Genomic DNA, 20,531 nt, shown 5'->3' on the forward strand with positions numbered 1-20,531 from the left:
ATAATTAATAGCCTAAAGGCCAAAGTAGAAGCAGAGTAAGCCTTCTTGCCAGTCCTCTGCATTGCCTTGTTATCCTTATCCGAAGGCAAAAGTTTAGAAGGCCTGACAAAAAAGACTGACACCACAGCAGGATCAGCAGAAGGACATTTAAATAAAAATTGACAATCCTCAGAAACCTTATAGAAACCTTCAAGTTTCTTAGGAGAAGGAGGCTGAGAATCAGGAGACTTAAAGCAGCAATGACAGTATCCAACAAGGCAGCCAACACAGGAGGAACTGCCAATGGTTTAGGAGTATCCACATGAAGCAATTCATAATTTATTTTCTGAATATCTGACACTTGAGAAGAACTCCACTTAAAGAACTCCATCATCCTAGCAAGTGTTCCCCCAAAGGATAATTCCTCGAAAGGAGACTCGGGGTTAACAGGCTCCTCGTCATTAGAAAAGTAAGCTAAATTAAAAGCATCTGAGAAGAGTAAGACAAAGACCCCTCACTAGACAGAGAATCCTCATCCAAAGAATCTGGTTCCCTAAACCATTTAGAAGGGGTCGAGATCCAAGGAGGAGCAGGGACTTAACCCCCTTGAGGAGGCTTCAGAGCCATTAAGACAGAGAACATGCCCTGAATAAACTCCTGCCATTCCCTTTTAGGGTTCAAAGGAGAAACTGAAATATGTTTCAGCTTTTGTCTTTTCTTAGAGGGGGTATCGGCTCTAACAAATACAAGAGATTCTGACCCTTGGGGAGATTCTAGAAGGGAACCCGGGATGTCCTCCTTCACCAATATCTGCAGAATCCCTCTAGGACCCCCTGACATGAGCAACTGCAGCTCCCCATTGACATCCAGATCAAATGCCTGCAAAGCCTCAGAGGACATGTGAAAAGATGGATCCAGGCTGGCCTCTGGCAGGGTTGGAGCAGAGGAATCTGACGTAAAGACCAAACAACCTACAGAGCTATCATCTGCTTCTAGAGGGATGTCTGGTGGAGGCTGGACAGCTAAAGAATCCAGCAGAGACTTCTTGGCCTTCTTCATACCTAGTGGGAGTATCTTTAGGTTAAAGGATTCTGCCATTGTACCCTGGCCAACTGTCTATGCCTTTGGTTTTCCAGATAAATGGGCAGAGAAGACAAATAACTTCTGAGTGTTTTAGGCACAAATGCCTTACAGATACTATAAGCAGTATGGTCATGGGAAGCACTCAAACAAAAAAGACACTGTTCATGACAATCCTTATGGGGAACCCACCTCCCACACTGACATTTTCCCCTCTTGGATGACATGAACTGCTAGGTAGTGATAAAATACAAGATCAAGAAATTTAGGGGAAAAAAAAATAACCTCAACAGGGCACTTATCCGGTGTTGCAAAATACAGTACAGCAACAAAAATTCCAAACCAGCTTGCAACAATGGTGTTTGAACTGGTGGCAAAAGAAGTTCTGGGAAGTGGTGTTCGTACATCTACTTTATGCCCTATATTCTATGCAGGGAGCATAAACAAGATCTTTTAATGTAATGCACACTAGCCGAATGTCAAGCTGCCGGGGATGAGACATCCCCTTATATTTAAGAATACTGCAACAGTGATACAGAAGGACATACTTTAATACTTGCAGACTTAAATATAGACTGGCAACTCATAAATCCCCCTACCCCCACTGAATCCATAAACTTGAGGGAGACACTCAACATTATAGTCGATCTTTAGAAACAAACTAGGCAAACTGACAAAAGTAGGCATAAGTGACCACATAAAACATATGCCATTAGAACTCACCATTATTTACATAAACATATTATCTCTAAACAAATACGGAACACAGCCAATTTCAGCAAAGATATTTTCAATGAAGCATTAAAACAATATAACAGGAATGTACTTAGAACAATGCCACTAGGTGCTGCTGTAGAACACTTTAATAACAAATTCTTACAGACCTTGAACAATCCAGCACCAGTATGGAATAAAAGAGTAAAGTCCAAACCTACACCATGCCCAACAAAAAAAACAAAACAACTTATGATAAAAAGGGATGAAGCCTGGAAAACTGGTATAAAAATAAATCTCAAAATGCCTTCCAGCAAGTTAGACATCGTAGAAATCGTGCAAAAAAAATCCATGTCAAATGGCACAAGAAAACATACTATACCAAACTACAAGACAAACATCAAAACAACTCTAATCATTTTTGGTCATCAGTAAATAAACTACTCCACCCTGACAAGACGACCAGTCCCTCTCCAAAAACAGACAGTAAGACAGACTGCATCAACACACAGTTTAATTCCTACTTTTCTACAATCAGTATTATCTCTCTTAAACACTAATACATCTGCCTTCCTCTACCCCTACCAAAAAAAAAAACATCCACAGCTCTTCAATTTTAGTCCAGTTCCTACCTCACTCAGAATGAAGTTGCTCTTTAAATTAAAATCTACTTCCATATCTGCAGACCAACTACCATCAGACTACCTGCAGAAGTCATAGCCTTCCCTTTGTCCATACTAATTAATAAGCCCATAGCAGAAAGATACGTCCCATTACTGTGTAAAAAATCCTACATCATACCACTGCACAAAAGTGGCACATCTATAGACTAATAACTACAGACAAATTGCGACCCCCCCCTCCAAAATATTAGAGAAATGCATCCATATGCAGCTGATGTAATACCTAACCTCAAATAACTTGTTTTCAGAAACAACACAACGTGGCTTTAGGCCACGGCACAGCACCACTACTGCTCTACTACATTTTACTAATGTAATAAACCAACATAGAAACAATGGCCTACTTGTGTCCACCATGTTCTTAGACTTGTCAAATGCATTTGATAATGTCTCACACCAGCAGCTACTAATTTTTCTCTCCTCAGAAAGACTTTCACAAAACTCCTTGTCATGTTACTTAGTTACCTACCTGTAAGCCATTAAATGGGAACAAACCTGCTCATCCTTTCAACCAGTTACTATAAGCATCCCTCAGGTCTCTATCATGGGTCCTCTCCTATTTAATATATTGATTAATAACCTTCACACTTCCAATCAGGGCCAGCCTTAGCTGAAATGACACCCTAGGTGAAGTAGTGCTCTGGCGCCCCTTAAGCCCCACCCATACCATACTCAAGGAACACCCCTATGTGAGCCACGCCCACAGGTAGGTCACTCCCACATCTTTCATTTTTTTAAATGCATGGAAAATCAATGAATGCTTTGCCATACTGTAACAAAGATACCTTGTAATGTAGTTAACCTGCAAGTGAATTCTCCTTAATAAACCTGCTTGATCTGTTCCTACAAGTGAATTCTCCCTAATAAACCTGTTTGACCTGTTGCTCCTTCAAGATTTTATCTACAGCCATGACACAGTAATAAAACTGCTTTTTACAAAGTTCATTGATGTTTACGCATAGAACTTGTGTCATTTACTCTGGTGCAGCATCAACTCTGCAGTGTACATGACTTTGCCTAAACTGTTACACATTAATTACTACATACCCCGATGTGTGCTTCATACTCTTCACAGGTCAAGTCAACATACTTCAATGTCAGCAACACATTGTGATCTGACAAAAAAATAAGGCAAAAATCTGGACAGTGTGGAAATATCAACACCAGATACAGGCCAGTTGCAAAATGGCTATAGTGTGATGCAGTCACCGAGCACTGCATGATTCATTGCCTTGTTACCTAGCTTGAACTGATCAAATTAAGTAGCAATTTCCACAAAAGTCTGTCATACCTCTTCCGCTTCAATACAATTACACCACTGAGAATGCAAGCTGGCAATATTCAATGAGTTTGCCTAGAATTTGCTTACAGAAACTAGTTTTGCATCTGTCAAACCTGCATTAATTTATCTACACATGCAATGCATGCAAGCAACCCAAAAATGACATTTTGTGCATCCATTCTGAGCAGACTCCTTGGTTCTGCCTCACTACATCTTTTTGCAAATTCAGTCACGGCAGATGCATTACACATATCAATCATCTGGTTATTTTTGTTCACATTCCCCACATAACTAAGATGCATGTTGTTTGATATATTAATTACCATTCTGTACTTTTTACAGTATAGTATTTTCTATACCTCAGACTTATGAGGAACGTTTGAAGATGCACTCCTTGTTCAGAAAGTACTGATTCCATCTATAATAAATAAAAATGTTTACATATTGCCTTGCCCAGAGTGTTTTAGGCACAGCATTCTTCAAGATCACTTTTTCTGACCCACCACTCATTTAAAGACTGATCTTCACAGAATCCTAACATGGTCCTGCTTTCCAAGTTATATTCTTAAGTTTCATATCCTGTGCTTACTTTCGAAAATGTCATTTACTTGCTTTAATACAACTACACCCTAACATATTCCCTCTTATAAAGTGTATTCTCCACCCTAAAAATGAAAACTATCACGTAAATAGCACAAGACTTAGTTGTGTTCCTCTTCTGTGACATTTCTATACCATTTAACTTTCTCACTGTATCAGTATTGGGTTTGAATGAAATCTCACACTTTAGATTTTTTTTCTTCCTAGCTGTTCATAGCATGTAATGCATCTTATTTAAAGTTTTCTGGCCAAGGAAAAAGCCCATAGAGCAAAGATTCACAGCTGCCTTTGTTCCCTTCCAAAAAAATTATAACCTACTAAGATTCTGAGGATTCAGAACTTTTACTACAAACTGAGGGCAGCTGAAGCAGCTAGAATGCTGAAAGTGCCAAAACATAGATACCACTGACAGAACAAAACAGTGGCCAAGACTAAGTCCTTGACCTTCCAGGTTTACCAATCGATTCCCAACTTTACAAAAAATATTTAATCAGCATTTTATAGATGAAGAAAATATTGTTTCTTCGCAGGGTGTTTAAAATGTGAACATGAACGGACACTGAAAAATTCCTGAATGAGAAATATAAATGCAAAGCTAACATTTACTGCAGGGCATTATGATTTCACGTTCTGGACACACAAAGCCAAAAAATAAGTGGGGGAGCAAAGTCTTCAAGTTGTGGATGTTTTTAAAGAATGCAGTCAGTATTGCCAAAGATTAGGTTAGTAATGTAAACATTAATAGTACAAGAATTCAATTCAAAATGCAGTTCAATGAGACTTATGAAACTAATCTTTGGCAATACTCACTGCCTGCATTCTTTTAGTCATATCTCAACAGTGGCACACAACAGCATTTTAAATAAATTAAAGTGCGTGCATGCATGCAGCATGCTACATTATTTTCTGGCTAGCTGAATTATCTTTTCATAAAAGGAGATTTTCCTGACCCTACGATAACATTTAAAACATTTGCAGACAGTTGATACCTGAGCCTTTATTTTTATTAGTTCTTTTGTTACCTGGCAAGATTCACAAGGTACAGTTGCTGAGAAACATCAGCACTATAGATTACCTTGTGAGTCTTGTCAGGTGAGAAAAGAACTAATAAAAATAAAAGCCTACAATTACCAACTGCCTGCAGATGTTTCTCTTCAATGAGCTTCAATCAGCGTAAAATGAGCTGAGCAAATATCTCATTTGGTCCAAATCACATAAGATGACTCACTTGATTTGTATCACTAGCAAGTGCTCCCATACCAAGAAGTTTATTTAAACGAGATCGCAATGAGAAACATATACATGACACTGACGACACACGCAAAACCTGTCACTATAAAAAAAAATCACTAATTCACTCCATCACAAACTCCTTCTTGCACAGCACCAGCTCCAGCACAAATTCACTTCTCTCGGGGGGAAAATACTGTATTGACGGGCAGCAATGCATAATCCGTCAAAAGGGAAATTTCTTAAAACCCTCATAGTTCTAAAAGACAATCTAGCTACATTTAAATGGGAAAAGGGGAGAGATACAGTACAAGCTACAAACGGACCATATGAAGCTACAACCCATCTTAGACACACTCAAATTAGAAAGAAAACATCACGATTTCATATACAGCTATCTCGCTTTCTTTACCCAAACAGACTTCTTGGTATAAGAAAATACAAATGTATCATTTCTTTTCAGTGTCCCAGGGCAGTAAATCCTGCTCTACCCTAAGTCACTGACAATTTCTGTATGGGCTTTTCCTTTGTATACAAACGCAAGCAACCTATGTGTTATTTAATCAAAAAGTATGCCAAAACAGCCCTGTATGCCCAAAAGTGTCAGCAAGATTATGCCTTTTATTGGAATGTATTTAGCTCCCTGACTTCACTTACCTTAAGCACACAAATAAAAATCCCAAATAACACCACTCTTTGTCTGCCCACATGGTCGAGACCCAGGTCGCCGATTCACACGTCCATGGGAAATAAAAAATCCAAAAGATCCATCGCCTCAATCTCATTAATGAAGAAAGGGATGAGAGGCACGCATGATCAAACTTTTATTCTATCAATTGGAGCAGCAGCCAGGGATGTCGGTGGTATGAAAGTATCACTGATTGGGTGCTTTAATGCTGACGATCACATAGATGCAGGGGGAGGGAATGGAAGAACACAGCAGGGGACGGTGGTATCTGCTATGTGTGAATCATGCTTTGGACTGAGGAAGTGGGGGGAGGGCGCAAACGCTACAGTACAGGGCGGAATAGTGGAGAAGAACATATATTTAAGTAAAGTAAGTCAATTAAACTTGTGCCCTTTATGAGGCCGGCCTGTATGGTGTCCTAGGCAGTTGCCTAGTTCCCCTATGCCTAAGGCTGGCCATGCCTCCAATTACCATGTTGGTTTAATTATGACTCAGCATTAATACATATAGCTTCAACAATAAACAAGCTCCAAGACATTACCCAGAAATCTTTCTCCTCTGTACAAACCTGGTTGCAAGAATTAAATGTCCTACTCAACCCCAAGAAAACTTAAGTTAATCCTTTTTAACCTCAAAATGTTGCCAAAATCAAAAGCAATCTTTCATCATAAAGTCAGCAAATAATACTGTTACAGAAACGGTAATTCGCAGTAAATTTCTAGGTGTTATAATAGATGAAAATCTCATCTATAACCAGCATATATTGCACACCATTAAATCTACACACCGGAAACTAGGCTCCCTTTATAAGATCAAAGGTTTTCTTACAGATAATACAAAAAAACACCTCTAGTCACTACCTTCTTACTGCCAATTCTTTTATACGGTGTTTCTCTCCTAACAAACTTAAACAATACTCAAAGAAAGAAACTCACCTCCTTCTACAATAAAATAGCTAAATTTGTCACCAGTCTCCCTGATAGGACCAACCATTGTCATAGCTTAAAGCAATTAAACTGGCTTGAATTGCACAACTACCTAATATATTCGCAACTAACTACAGCACACAAACTCATTCATCATCCAGAAAAATACCTGCACTAAAAAAAAAAATATTACTGCCCTACTGTCCAGCACAGGACCTCCGGTCTAGTAACAGAGTCTTAGTACTCACAGATAAGTCAAATAATGTTGCAGGGAACTCATTCTACTCTCAGTACATTGCTAAACTCTATAATAATCTCCCTGTACAAATAAAACTCTCCAAAAACTCAATAGTTTTAATCCACTGCTTAAACAATGTTAACCAATCCTACTCCTGCACATGCTCATTACTAAGTTAAGACTTTGTGCTCACTGTATGATACTCTCCAAATACTCTCCTAAACAGAATACTCTCAATCTTTCACTGAAATGACAAAACAATTTTTATACATAACTGCTGCCTGTACAATCCGCTAAGTTGCATGTGGGCTTTCTCTTAAGCAACTTCTATCTACCTTTGTAAAATCTTTAGAATGTATAAATATAAGTACTGTATGTGTAACTACTCTATGTGTATAAATGTACATAGAAATGTAACTATTCTGTGTTTAACTGGAGCTGAGTATAATGCAATGTAAACAAATAGAACTTTTCTCCCCAGGCTTCTGCTGAAAATTGGTATTACCCAGTCGGACTTTCCAGGTAAACAAAGATAGATAGATACTGCACAATGGTACCTGCTATACTGAGCCAACATATATTGCCAACAGACTCAGTGCCAACTTTACCCTTCTCTCCCCCCTAAAGGACCAATCACAATACCGGAAGAATGCCAGGCACCCAGCATTACTGCAGAACAGGTTAAAGCTGCAATGTCTAAGGCCAAGAATACAGCTTCCATGGGACCCAATAATATCCCTGGCTGTGTTCTACATGAACTACAAAGCGAACTGGCACCACATCTGTGTGCCCTGTTCAGTCACACCCTCACCTCATGCAAATGGTGCACTTCTTCAGTCATCCCTCTCCATAAAGAGGGGAGCGACTACAGACCCTGAGAACTATCGCCCCATTAGTCTGATGAGTCTGATATGTAAGGCTATGGAGTGCATCATCATGGACCTAATTAACAAAGATATAGGGAATCTCCAAACTCTAGTCCCCATGCAGTTTGGCTTTGTGAAAGGGAGATCATGCCTGCTCAACCTGGTTGACTTCCTTGAGTCAGTCACCAGGGCTGTGGATGAAGGTAAGGCAGTGCATACAGCCTACCTTGATCTGGCAAAGGCCTTTAATACCATTCCTCACTCGGGAATTATTGATAAACTAACCAAATTAGGCATCAACCCCTATATCACTAGGTGGGTTGCAAATTGGCTCACAGATAGAACACACAGTGTGAAAGAAGCGGACTCCAAGTCAGACTGCTGAACAGTCATGAGTGGAGTCCCACAGGGATCAGTTCTGGGTCCTCTCCTGTTCAGCATCTACTTCTCAGAAGTCCAGATCAACACAAAGGGACTCTGGCTGACCAAGTTCGCAAACGACTGCAAGTTGGGAACCATTATTAACTCCCCAAGTGATGCAGACATCCTACAGAAAGGCCCCACTGAGACCAGTGACTGGTGTCGAAACCATGGCCTTAAGCTTAACACCAAAAAATGCATCGTCATCCCCTTTGGTAAAAACTCAGTTCCCACTAATTACCACATTGATGGGAGCCTACTGAACACTGAAGGCGTTATAAGAGATCTGGAGGTGTAGGTTGACAGCAACCTCTTCTTCGACCACCACATTGCCACTGTGGTCAGAAAGCCCTTCTATGTAGCACATCTCCTTACCAAGGGTTTAGCATCCAGGAAGAAAGAGGTCATCGTCTCTCTCTACTCTTTCCTTATTAGACCAATCATTGAGTATAATGCCCCATTTGGCATGTACCTCACTAGACACCTGCTACAGCTGGAGAGGCCACAGAAGTACCTCATGAAGAGGATCCTAAGCATTAAACACATGTCCTACATGGACAGACTCAAAAGACTCCAGCTATTCTCTGTCTCATATTGCCTACTTAGAGGCGACCTCTGCTTGACTTACAAAGCCATGTCTGACCCGGCCCTGTTAGAAATGCTACATCTTAAGAAATCCCAATCCCTCCACACCCCAGGCTCCAGAGACCTCAACTTCATTACCCCAATCAACAGAACATGCTGGAGGGACAGGTTCCTCACTCAGAAACTGCCCATGCTCTGGAATAGACTTCCCATACATGTCAAGCAGAGCACCTCGCTGTCCCTCTTCAAGAGAAATCTTGATGAGTGGATGAGTAATAGAAAGTTCACCCCAGGGATCACTCCAGTGGCTCTACTTGATAGAGGCACTGGGAACTAAAGTTGGGTGGCATGATGCCAGGGCACTTCTATGGGCTAGGCTTGTAAAGGCTCCAGGGCCATTAGCCTAGTACACACCTATGAACCTATAAATATGAATAGCCAGTGTAATGCCAGTACCAGCACATCTTCCTGTCACAATGCTGTAACAGCATCATCAGGACTGCTTCCTAAAGCACAAGTGTAACACAACAGGTGTAACACTATTATCAGCAACCATAGTAACATCAGTATCAGCACTGCACCCTACTACACCCATGTAACACCAGTATTGTTACTTATGGGTCTGTCCCCTACACATAACCAAAATGCTACTTACCCGACTTTCACGTGATCAAGCTGAGAACACTGAAAGGACAAAACATCAACCACTTGGAACACCATCGAGGAACTAATGGTAAGTAATCTGCTGGCCAGCCCGATAAGAACACTAAATCATAAGCAAAGACAACACACCCACATGGGGGGCTTTGCCCCCCCACCCCCAAGTAAATATTCCAACTCTGAGATCGCACTACCTTGGAGGTAAGAGGCAAGGTTCGACGTGCAGGCCAGACAGTTACTTTCCGTTGGTTCCCCATCGGTCTTCCAAGCAGTCAGTGTTTTGTCCTTTTGGTGTTCTTGGCTCGACCATGTGAAAGTCAGGTAAGTGTCGTTTCAGTTATGTAAAGGGGACCCCTTATTGATATACAGCTTTAATGCTAAGACATTAGTTATAAGGATTTACATGTTGCATGGTAAACCCTTATTCTAGAAGTATCAGTTTGAATATACAGTTTAATTATACTAAACCACACACCCTATGTGTTTGTCTTGGTTATTGCTATACAGATACTGTGGTTTCAGAAGTGAAATATGCCTGCCAGAAATGAAGAAATACATCTAAAGAAGTGATGAAGTATGTTTACTTTCAAAAGACTCTGTGCTTGTATAATTCTCAGTGAAAGTATACGTAAACTGCAGCACTGTTGTATTTTTAAGTGCAAGGAAATTTGGCTAAAAACTGGAAATTTTTAATCCAGAAACTCAAGTTTTTGCTCATTATTAGTGAATTAGCTTAAGAAGCCTAAAAGCTACAGTTTGTATCATTCCTACATGTCACTGAGGAAGAAGCCATAAATGTATTTAATGTTTTTACTTTTTTCAGATGTAACAGAAATGCAGCACTTTGAAATTATAAAAACAACTGTGAGTCTAGAAGGAACTTGACAATTACTAGATATGTGTTTTTTGCAAGAGCAGTCCTTACAGACACTATAAATGCTTATGTTGCTGAGGTGGAGTAGAGCCAAAAGTTGTGACTTTTGATGAATTTTACGATTCATTATTGAAATTCCAGTTGGTCAATTTATATTATAAGAAATATTGAAAGAGGGGCATGCTTGTCAGAAAACATGCCTGACATTATCACAAGTTCTGGATGTGTGCAGAGAAAGTGAATTTGCTAGTGCCCACTTAAAAGAATTAAGTAATAAAATGGATGTCTGTACAATAAAACATGAGCTAAATAATAAAGCAAAATGAGAACTGCAGTGAGAATCTGTTATAAAAGTAATAGATATGAAAGCTATGAAAATGGAAAGCCTTGTCAGAACTCAAAACAGAAGACAGATAAGTGCTCACACAGTTTTAATTCAAACTGCTTGCAATAGGTGAATCAATAAGCATTAGAGGAAGTCTTGCCCTAACTTTAATAAGTCTCTCAGAATCTCTGTTTCAGAAAGATATTTGTTTAAAATGTGTAACTTGAAAATAAGTGAGTTCAAAATAATCTGAATGTTGCTGAACAGATATATGTAAAGGAGCTGCTTGGGAATTCCTTATTTATTTTGATTAAGCAATCATTTAAGAAAGGTTACCCCTGTATTACTGTAAGGACTGCATGCTTCTTCCAGATTGATGTGAGGCCCTTATTTCCTTCAAGAACAGAACATGGTTGAAATCTTTGCCTTAAAATATTAGTCGCACTTTAATTAGGGTGAGAAACGAGTGGACACAAGCCCCCTGATGGATGGTACAATACTTTACAGAGTACAATGTTTCAGTAGGTAAATTTATTAGAGGAATTCATCTGTTTATTAAATGCAGTTAACTGTATGTTTTAGAATATTTTTGAGCAGTAGCTTAAAGTAAACTCCTAAGTGTTAGATGTTGATCCACATATGCCCTACACTTTAGTAACCAGTAAAATGTTTCAGACATCAAGCTGTGTTCTTATTTGATATTGAGCTGTGTTCTTATTTTGCAGTATGCATGTAGAGACTTAATCACCTGTTTTTCACCTGAGCTGCTCCTGTCTCCTTGTGCCTTGTCATACTACTTCATGTCTTAAGTGTTGGAATTTTCTCTCCAGTTATCCTCTGTTTTCCTCACTTTGACTCTGTTTCTCCTGCACTTTTCTTTGTATTATTCCAACTGCATATAAGGATAATGTGGGCGGTGTCTTTGAACTTCCAGCTGCTACCCAGCTAGAAATGCAAATAGCCAGAATGGTCCTCAACTCCGGTGATGAAAAGGCTATTGCTGCCTTTGTTGGCAGCAGTGGTTTGGATGACACACCCTTAAGGGTTTGTACTGCATGAAGTAAATGTTAGTGGCTGCATGCTGCTTTGACAAAATGTTACACCAATATATTCATTAGGGTGTTTATTTGGAGTGAAATAATGTCAAAAATGAGTTTGTTCATGTGCATCTATAAGTGAAATTGAAGTGAAATAATGTCAAAAAATGAGTTTGTTCATTTGCATCTATAAGTGAAACTGGCTGCTTTGAAATTGAAAGTGGCAATTCATAATGTTAGGGTCTGAATTAGTTAACATGCAAAGGCTGTTATCCTTTTACTTACATAGAATGCCTTTGAAGCAGAGCTATTGTATTTTGTGTTTCATCTAAAGATCTAGTAAAATGACTGAATTCTAACTTAGCACACGTTGGTAAAAAGCTAATCAATTAATCTGCAGAGTTTATGTTATTCACATAATTGCTTCTGGTAATACTCAAAGTATATATAATTTAATTTATCTAGCAGTACACATAGTAAAACTGAACTCAAACCCCTGTAAAATTAAGTTATAAAAATAAGCATCAGTAGTAAATTTGGCAGAAAACTTCCATTCTTAAAAACAGATTTCCTTTATTATAATCAGACTGAATCAGTATCTTCGCTCACAGGACACTGTAAAAACGATCTGTTAGCCAGACTGGAAAGCTGATATAATTATTTTTTGTATGATCATCTTTACATATAATCTGTTGGCCAAGAAATTACACAATTCATTTTATTCATGTTGATGCAGTTGTTTCCTCCTTCCAAAATCTGCAATTGAATAGCACTGGCCCAGTCACCAAGATGACACCACCTTTTAGATGCTGATAGAATAGTGTACAGCATTACATTCATTTGCAAATAAAATCTCAGCTTCCAGCATGAAGGCTTCTGTTTATCATTTCTTGACTATCTGATCAAGGAGCACCAGTATACCTAGCTATTCACATATAATAGTCATGCCCCCTGTGAGGACCATCTTGGCACTGGTGGGGTTTTGAATTTTACCACTGCCAAACAAAGGTCACAATCAATATGTGAGAGAAGGAGCTGTGGGTCGTGGACATGCTGTATTGCCCCAAAGAGGTCTGATGGCTATCAGAGGGCTGGTCTTTCAAAATAAACCACTAGTGCACACTAATCTATATTACTAAACAATTTACCAAATATAAACTATCTTTAAGATAATACATGGAATATTCACTGCTGCCCAAGGTACGAGCTTACAGCATCCATACCCCAAGTAGGACTACATACTGACCACTTACAAAGCTGAGTCTTGGCCTAGCAGCCCAGGTCCCTTTTTCCCACTGTCTCTTTGAATCACAGTATATTTTAGTGCTTCTAACCTACAGCAACTGCCTTTCAAGCAAATTATTAATTACATACACATGCACAATACCCAAGGAAGGCTGGTAAAGTTCTCCAGTTCTCTACAGCTTTTGTTCTACCAAGGTAGTGCTGCCACCTCTCTACATTGCTGGACTAGAGACCCACCAGTTACTGTGCCACACTTGCTCTATAGCCAAATAATAAACACAAAATGATAATGTGCTAAGCAGTGTGATCAGTTAGAAGTGGATACCAGCAGCTAGACAACATACAGTACTAAATAATGCTATATCCTCAGACAATAAATACCAGTCACAAGCTCTTAAAAGTGATTAAATAAAAACTTTATTAGATGACAAAAAAGTCAAGACAGTGCTGTTACAAATTAAATATGAAAAGGGAAAAATAGTTGAATGATGAAAAGAAATTAATATCCTGTTGTACAGACTACTTAAAAAAATCTCTAAGCTAGATAAACATGTTAGCTGTCTCTAACTGAAAGAATACTAAACCCATAGTTATTCTAAGTACAGACAGAATGTAAAGCATCAAAATGACATATATGTGGGCACCAGTATCTCCCAAATGAGACAGACTACACTGGTTTCAGATTGTAATATATGTTTTAGCTTATTATTTTTCCCACATAAACCAGAGACAAGTTTTTCTGCGTTTAGACCCCCTACAGATGCAATGGAGCAGTATCACAATTACATACTAATAACTGCTTTCCAAGCTCTGGTCAGCAATATTTGCCAAGAGTAATTTAATTGCATTTATTATGTCCTTTGGCTTCAGGATTCAGTTTTACGGCCTTCTTGCAATTAAAGGCCAACAATCAATCTTTTCCTAAGAAGTTCCTGGGTCCCTGATTACATTTCCATTTTTAGTGGTATGCTTTCTGTTTAATGTGATGAAGGAAGAGATTGTCTACCAGAAGTGATGATACTACACCTTTTAGCATATAGTTTGAGCTCATTTTTGTACACCGAGAATTTACTAGGAAAAGTTCATTCTGGAGGGTTTGGATGTCAGAAAGGGTGACTTAACAGCAACCTCTAGTATGTAGTTATTTGCAAACTTAGTCAGAGGTCTTTTCTCTCTATTAGGAGATCTCAGAAGTAAATGGTGAAAAGGAGAAGCCCTAGTACTGAGCCCTGTTGGTCACGTACATATTCTCAGATGAAGCATCTGCAACTCACAGTCTGTGGGTTCTGTCCTTCAGTCAGTTTGCTATCTTCTTACCACATATGGATCAATTTTTAAATCATTTAGATTCTGTATGAGTTCAGCTTGGGGAATGGTGTCAAATGCCATGCATGGCCACTATTTACAGTCTCTGCAACCAGTCTGAACATGTTTACCAGATTCAATAAACAGGATCTACCTTTTACAAAAACAACTATTGGGGATTAAGTGTAATAAGATTCTTGATATCACAGTTTATAAGGTCAGTTATATAATACATTTCATGGCTTTGCAGATGATGTTTGTAAGGTTGATATGTCTGTAATTATCCAGGTCAGTTGCAAGGCCACCCTTATGGAGGACCATTACCACTGCAGCCACCTCTCATTAGGGACAAAACCAATGGCTAAACTTAAGTTAAACAGTTTAAGGAGTGTGTCTGCAAGGGTATGAGTAACACTGTTAATTAAGCAATGAGACATATCATTAGGCCCCATGGATAAACTATTGGTTAGCACTTTTTTAGTGATAACTGAGTGAGGGATTCATATATTTCAGAGCTTTGGATAGACATCCTGGGGGTAGTTGCAGTCAGACTTCATTAGGGAATGAGATAACAGAGGAGTAGTGCAAGAGGCATCCATATTTGTAAGAATTAGGTCAAGCAGGCTGTGTCCCAGAGTATGTTTGTTTACCAACTTCTCAAGAGCATTTTTGTTTATTAAGTGCAGACATTTTTGGCCATATCCTACATTGGAGGTATAGGTGTACAAATTTGCTGATTGTTAGTTAAACACACACACACACACACACACACACACACACACACACACACACACACACACACACACAATTATGGAGTTTTACTAATTTGGAAATCACTTAGACCATCAATGAATACTACATGCTAGCAGGTGCAAAGAAGGTATTCTGTAACAAGCTATTAGTTGATAATCCAAGCTAGAGTAATCTGTTCTAAAGTGAGTTCAGTTTGCAGGTTCATATGGATCTGTCTGGAGGTGATAGATTCCTTGGCAAATATGAAGACTCCAGAGCAGCTGACATTGGGTCTGAAGGCATGAAAAACACAAAATCCTGGTGGAGAGGGAATGCTGTATTTGCATTTAAATCAGGTCTCGGTAACTATGCAAACATGGATGTTTTTCAAAAGCAAGAGTGCCTTAAGATCAGGCAACTAATTGTTTAGACTTCTGTCACTGAGGAGTACCACCTTAATGGGATCAGTTTTGGGGATTAATATGTTAATTATGTTGGAATATCCATCAGCTGGAATATGCCCTAAAGATGACACGGGGGCAACCAAGTATTTGGCCAGTAAATGGATGCCTTGGAACAAAAAGTGCAGGCCATCGTTAGTGAAACAAATCACACTATCAAGCATTTTGTCTAATGCTGGTACATAGTGGATTCCCTTGGAATAACACCAGCAATTTAAACAATTATTGAAACTCCAGACTTGAAAAATAGTTTGGCACTTTTGTCTCTGTTTAATCAAAAATTTTCTTGGAATAACAAATTTCATTACAAAATAGTTTAAAAAGACATACACCCAAATCACATGCTCTAAAAATATAAAGTTATATTTGAACTGTCACAGTCTCGCTGTATTCATTTTTAAAATGCACTTAAAATATTTATAGTGTCACTGAGACTAGGAAACATGTTAGCTCCAATCTAAACTGCCAGCACACTTATTTGATTTCCGTCAAGTTTCCTGATCTATAAATAATAACAACTTATCTTCAAATGGCAAAGATCATTGGACTCTACAGTACTATGTAGAATTTTTTAGTGTTACCCCTTACAACCAGCAAAAAAATAAGTAATAAAAAGTAATAGGGAAAACACCTGGCACAGGATTCCCAAGCCCTTCATAAGCCACAGCAGTCCACTCAATGTATATTAAAAAACAAACAGTCCTATTCACTGAAAGGTAGATAGGTAGAGATGGGTGCCTCCAAAACCACACAGCAAATGGAACAAAATCTTGAGTTTAAAATTTAAAAAGCTTTAATTGTAAAAAATCCACATGAGCGCTTTTGTTTATTAAAATATAAACTTCATCATCTGATGAAGTTTATATTTTAATAAACGAAAACGCACACGTGGATTTTTTACAATTAAAGCTTTTTAAATTTTAAACTCAAGATTTTGTTCCATTTGCTGTGTGGTTTTGGAGGCACCCATCTCTACCTATCTACCTTTCAGAAGTTTGATTTGTTTGTTTGTTTAGTCTTTTATTCACATTCAAAGCTCCATAAGATTTAGTGCTTTCGTCTACTGCACCATAGACTTCATCAGAATAAATAAAAAGACATTCACCACTGCTATTTATACCATCTTCAAGTCAATGAGTTCATTAATTAACAGCAACTACTTCATTATCTTAAAGCAACAGTAACAATCTGCCATGTGAATTCCAGTTTAAATAAAAAAAAAACTGCATATATAAAACACTAAAAACCTATAAATAAATAAATAAAGTCTATGGTGCAGTAGACGAAAGCGCTAAATCTTATGGAGTCTTGGATGTGAATAAAAGGCTGTTCGTTTTTTTAATATACATTGAGTGGACTGCTGTGACTTATGAAGTGCTTGGGAATCCTGTGCCTGGTGTTTTCCCAATTACTTTTTATTACTTATTTTATGTAGAAATTTTTGAAGAACCATGCAATTTTGCTAGTCTGGGCTTTGGAGGCCCAGGTTCGAAATGTTAAACAACTTGACTCCTCCTCCTGTGGCTTCTTTCTTTAGATTCGTTGCATCTGGGTTCCTTCGCAGTTGAATATTATTGGGAATTTCCACTGTTTAAGCTTAAATACTCTACCTCTTGCAAATTTAGATATTTCATTTCACCTTCGTAAAACATTTCTAGTTTGGCTGCTGCCAATAACATTATAAGGTCGACCCTGTTCAGGTCACAGGGAATCCACACTTTTTGGTGGCAAAACAGTACTCTTCTTAACAGTTTATATGGACCTAGGCCACCATAATTTTATACTGATATAACAGGATTTTGCACTGACAGCTGATCTGAGTTAGTTAACTAGGGTAAACTATATAATTCTCAAAGGATAATGACTTTTTCTTTTCCCTGCAGCTAATCTTATTTATTTCTACGATCTAAGGTGATAAGCAAGCTATGAGATAATGTCAGTCACAGGGCCATTGATATTTTTCACAGCTTTGGATAATACTGTTTCATTTTCATTACGCATTGGAGGAAAATAGGTATGAATTGGGGGATACGTGTTAGAGGTTGTAAGTGAAATAGTTGTAATAGTGAAGTTTTGATCTTAGGGTGAAAGACAGATTATGGGTGGTGACTGGTTTCATGTATTTTAATGGAAGTGAGAAAGTGTTAGAGGGACTTAAGTTATGTTATGTTTGGGAAGCAGTTTAATTGTTTTGTAAACTACTGTTTGAAGTTTTTCCTGAAATGGGGAAGAGTAGTTGAATCAGTTATAGCTGGCAGTAAGCATTCCCAGAGTTTGGCGACCAGAATATAGCTGTGGTTGCAATTGAGTGAAATGGAAAAGAATTGTTGAATCAATTATTGGCAGTAAGCATTCCCAGAGTTTGGGGAACATAATGCAGAGGTGATTGCAAATAAGTGCAAAGTTAAGTTAAGTGATATATTAGCAGGCCTTGCCAACATATCTCTGAACTTCTTTGCCTAAGAATTCTATATAAAGCCAAATATAATGGAGAGACAAAGACCCAAAATCAGGGACATGTTTTTAATTATTACTATATCTCACTTAAAAAGTTGATGTAGCCAGAAGTTTTGCCACAACATGCATTTTCTAAACAATAAGAAGTATGAAACTATAATGTCTGGCATGACTGACTGTAATCACTAATAATTTAACAGAAAATTAAAAACAAATATATAATACAAAGTCAGGGACAGTTGAGAGATATATTGAGGGAGAGTAAGTGGTCAGGGATAAGACAAAAATAAGAGACAGAATTAAGTATCCTATACGCTGACCAATGTGTTACTGCCTTTATCTTTAATACCTGTTCTCTATGAAGTCTGATTAACAATTTCATGCAAGTATACTGTGAAAACGCTCAGTAATTTCTGTGATGAAGTTACTATCATTATTACAAGCCCCGATGAAAACACATAATCCTTTCTGCATGACTTTGCATGACTAATAGACATACTAATTGCAGGCTTACTGTAACATCAGTCTTTACTTACCTAATTATCTTTCTTCCTTTTCTTTTCAACATGTGGCTAGTCTTTAGTTCCCATGCAGTTTGAAACGCGTACTACCACTGGCTTGGTCAAGGGGCACGCTTATTCTGTCACAGGAGTGGATGAGGTATGCATGTTTATTAACTTTTTTTTAAAATGTGGCTACTTGTTTAACATTATACTTCCATTGTTTTATGCTAATATTTGAAATACAAGGCCTGCAATATTTCTTGCAATATTAGTGACTCAATACTAGTCTAATTCAGCAAGTTAGGTGTTACAAAATGATAACTACACATAGAGGATGGTACAGAAACAAATGTGTTTTTACATGTCTTTTCCCCCCATACTCGATTTGTGTGTGGGTGTGTGGGGAGGGTCTTTGCCTGTAACTCCACTTAATAAAATAAGCAGTCCCAAAGCTGCAGCATCTTGTTGTGTGGAGCAGATATTTGTTATTGTTTCTGTTATTACAATACTCTGCATGACTAAGATAGCACTTTGGAGTAAATCTGGGAAATGCCATGTGAATAATAACCTCATCAAAGGCATGCCAACACAGAAAAAGAATAATAACAATATCTCCTCCTGAACCTAACACTGTCAGCCATTCCTACAAAAACTATTCACTGCACCTTTCCTGGGGATAATAGTACTCACATGAAAGAAGAACCCTTAAACAAGGAAGCAAAATGACAGTATGATCCACAAGAATATGGTATCAGTTATTCCAGAATGAGACTGGGAATGGACAGAGGAAATGGGGTACCTAATATGGGAAATTTTGGAAACAATACAAGTAAATAAAATAGATCACAAGATAATAACTCCTACATCATTCAATGTTTGTTTAATACACAGGTGACTTTTAAAGGGAAGAAGGTGAGACTGGTACGTCTGCGGAACCCCTGGGGTCAGGTGGAATGGAATGGTCCTTGGAGTGACAAGTAGGTGTTATGTTTATCTGCCTTAACCAGAAAATACTACTATTAAATCTTTCTGCACATTCTGTTCTGCACAACAGTTCATGCAAAACAGTCTTGCTGAATGAATGTTTTTAATAAGAAACATCTTTATTGAATTATCACTTATGACATAGGCAATCACTGTTTTTTTTTAAAACAAGAAACATCTTTATTGAAGTATCACTTATAGGTAATCATACATTCATATAAATGAAAACAAACCATATTGACATATTTTCAGCTGCAAACATAATACATCACATATAATCTTCTGCACAGTCATCCTGACTGAAAAAAATAAAAGCTTATATATGTTGCTACATTCATTACTTGTCTGAGTTTCTTTTATTTTGGCCTTCATTATTATGGAAAAGTCTGCAGGGGAGGATAAAGCACAGGGCCATAAACTGTTTTTATACACATACCTGAGGGATCTTTTACTCAGATCTCAAACATGAATGCCAGGTAGGTTTTTAAAAAATAAATCTCACTCTCAGGATGTACGTGACGTCAAGTACAACATACGATAGCCAAGCCATTATTTTGCATATTTGCTGGTTGTCATTTCACCACCACCACCATAGTTGTATAACACATGCTGGGGTCTGTAAATATATTACTAGAGTATAACTACACCTACACAGTT

At 38.1% G+C, this 20,531-nt stretch overlaps 1 protein-coding gene across 4 annotated transcripts in view; it reads left to right on the plus strand.

The window, feature by feature from the left end:
* Positions 1 to 20,531, plus strand: part of CAPN3 (calpain 3) — a 673,389-nt gene that overhangs the window by 330,619 nt on the left and 322,239 nt on the right. For 2 of the 4 annotated variants that reach the window (XM_044074071.1, XM_044074072.1), the window contains exons 6-8: positions 12,054 to 12,194; positions 18,964 to 19,047; positions 19,782 to 19,867. In XM_044074071.1, the coding sequence (XP_043930006.1) occupies positions 12,054 to 12,194; positions 18,964 to 19,047; positions 19,782 to 19,867 (311 nt within the window). The remainder of the gene's footprint in view (positions 1 to 12,053; positions 12,195 to 18,963; positions 19,048 to 19,781; positions 19,868 to 20,531) is intronic. The other 2 variants (XM_044074073.1, XM_044074075.1) reach the window with 1 other exon arrangement.

The sequence above is a fragment of the Protopterus annectens genome, chromosome 6.part0 (genome assembly GCF_019279795.1).
Source record: "Protopterus annectens isolate FY-2018-M chromosome 6.part0, PAN1.0, whole genome shotgun sequence".
Taxonomy (NCBI): domain Eukaryota; kingdom Metazoa; phylum Chordata; order Ceratodontiformes; family Protopteridae; genus Protopterus; species Protopterus annectens.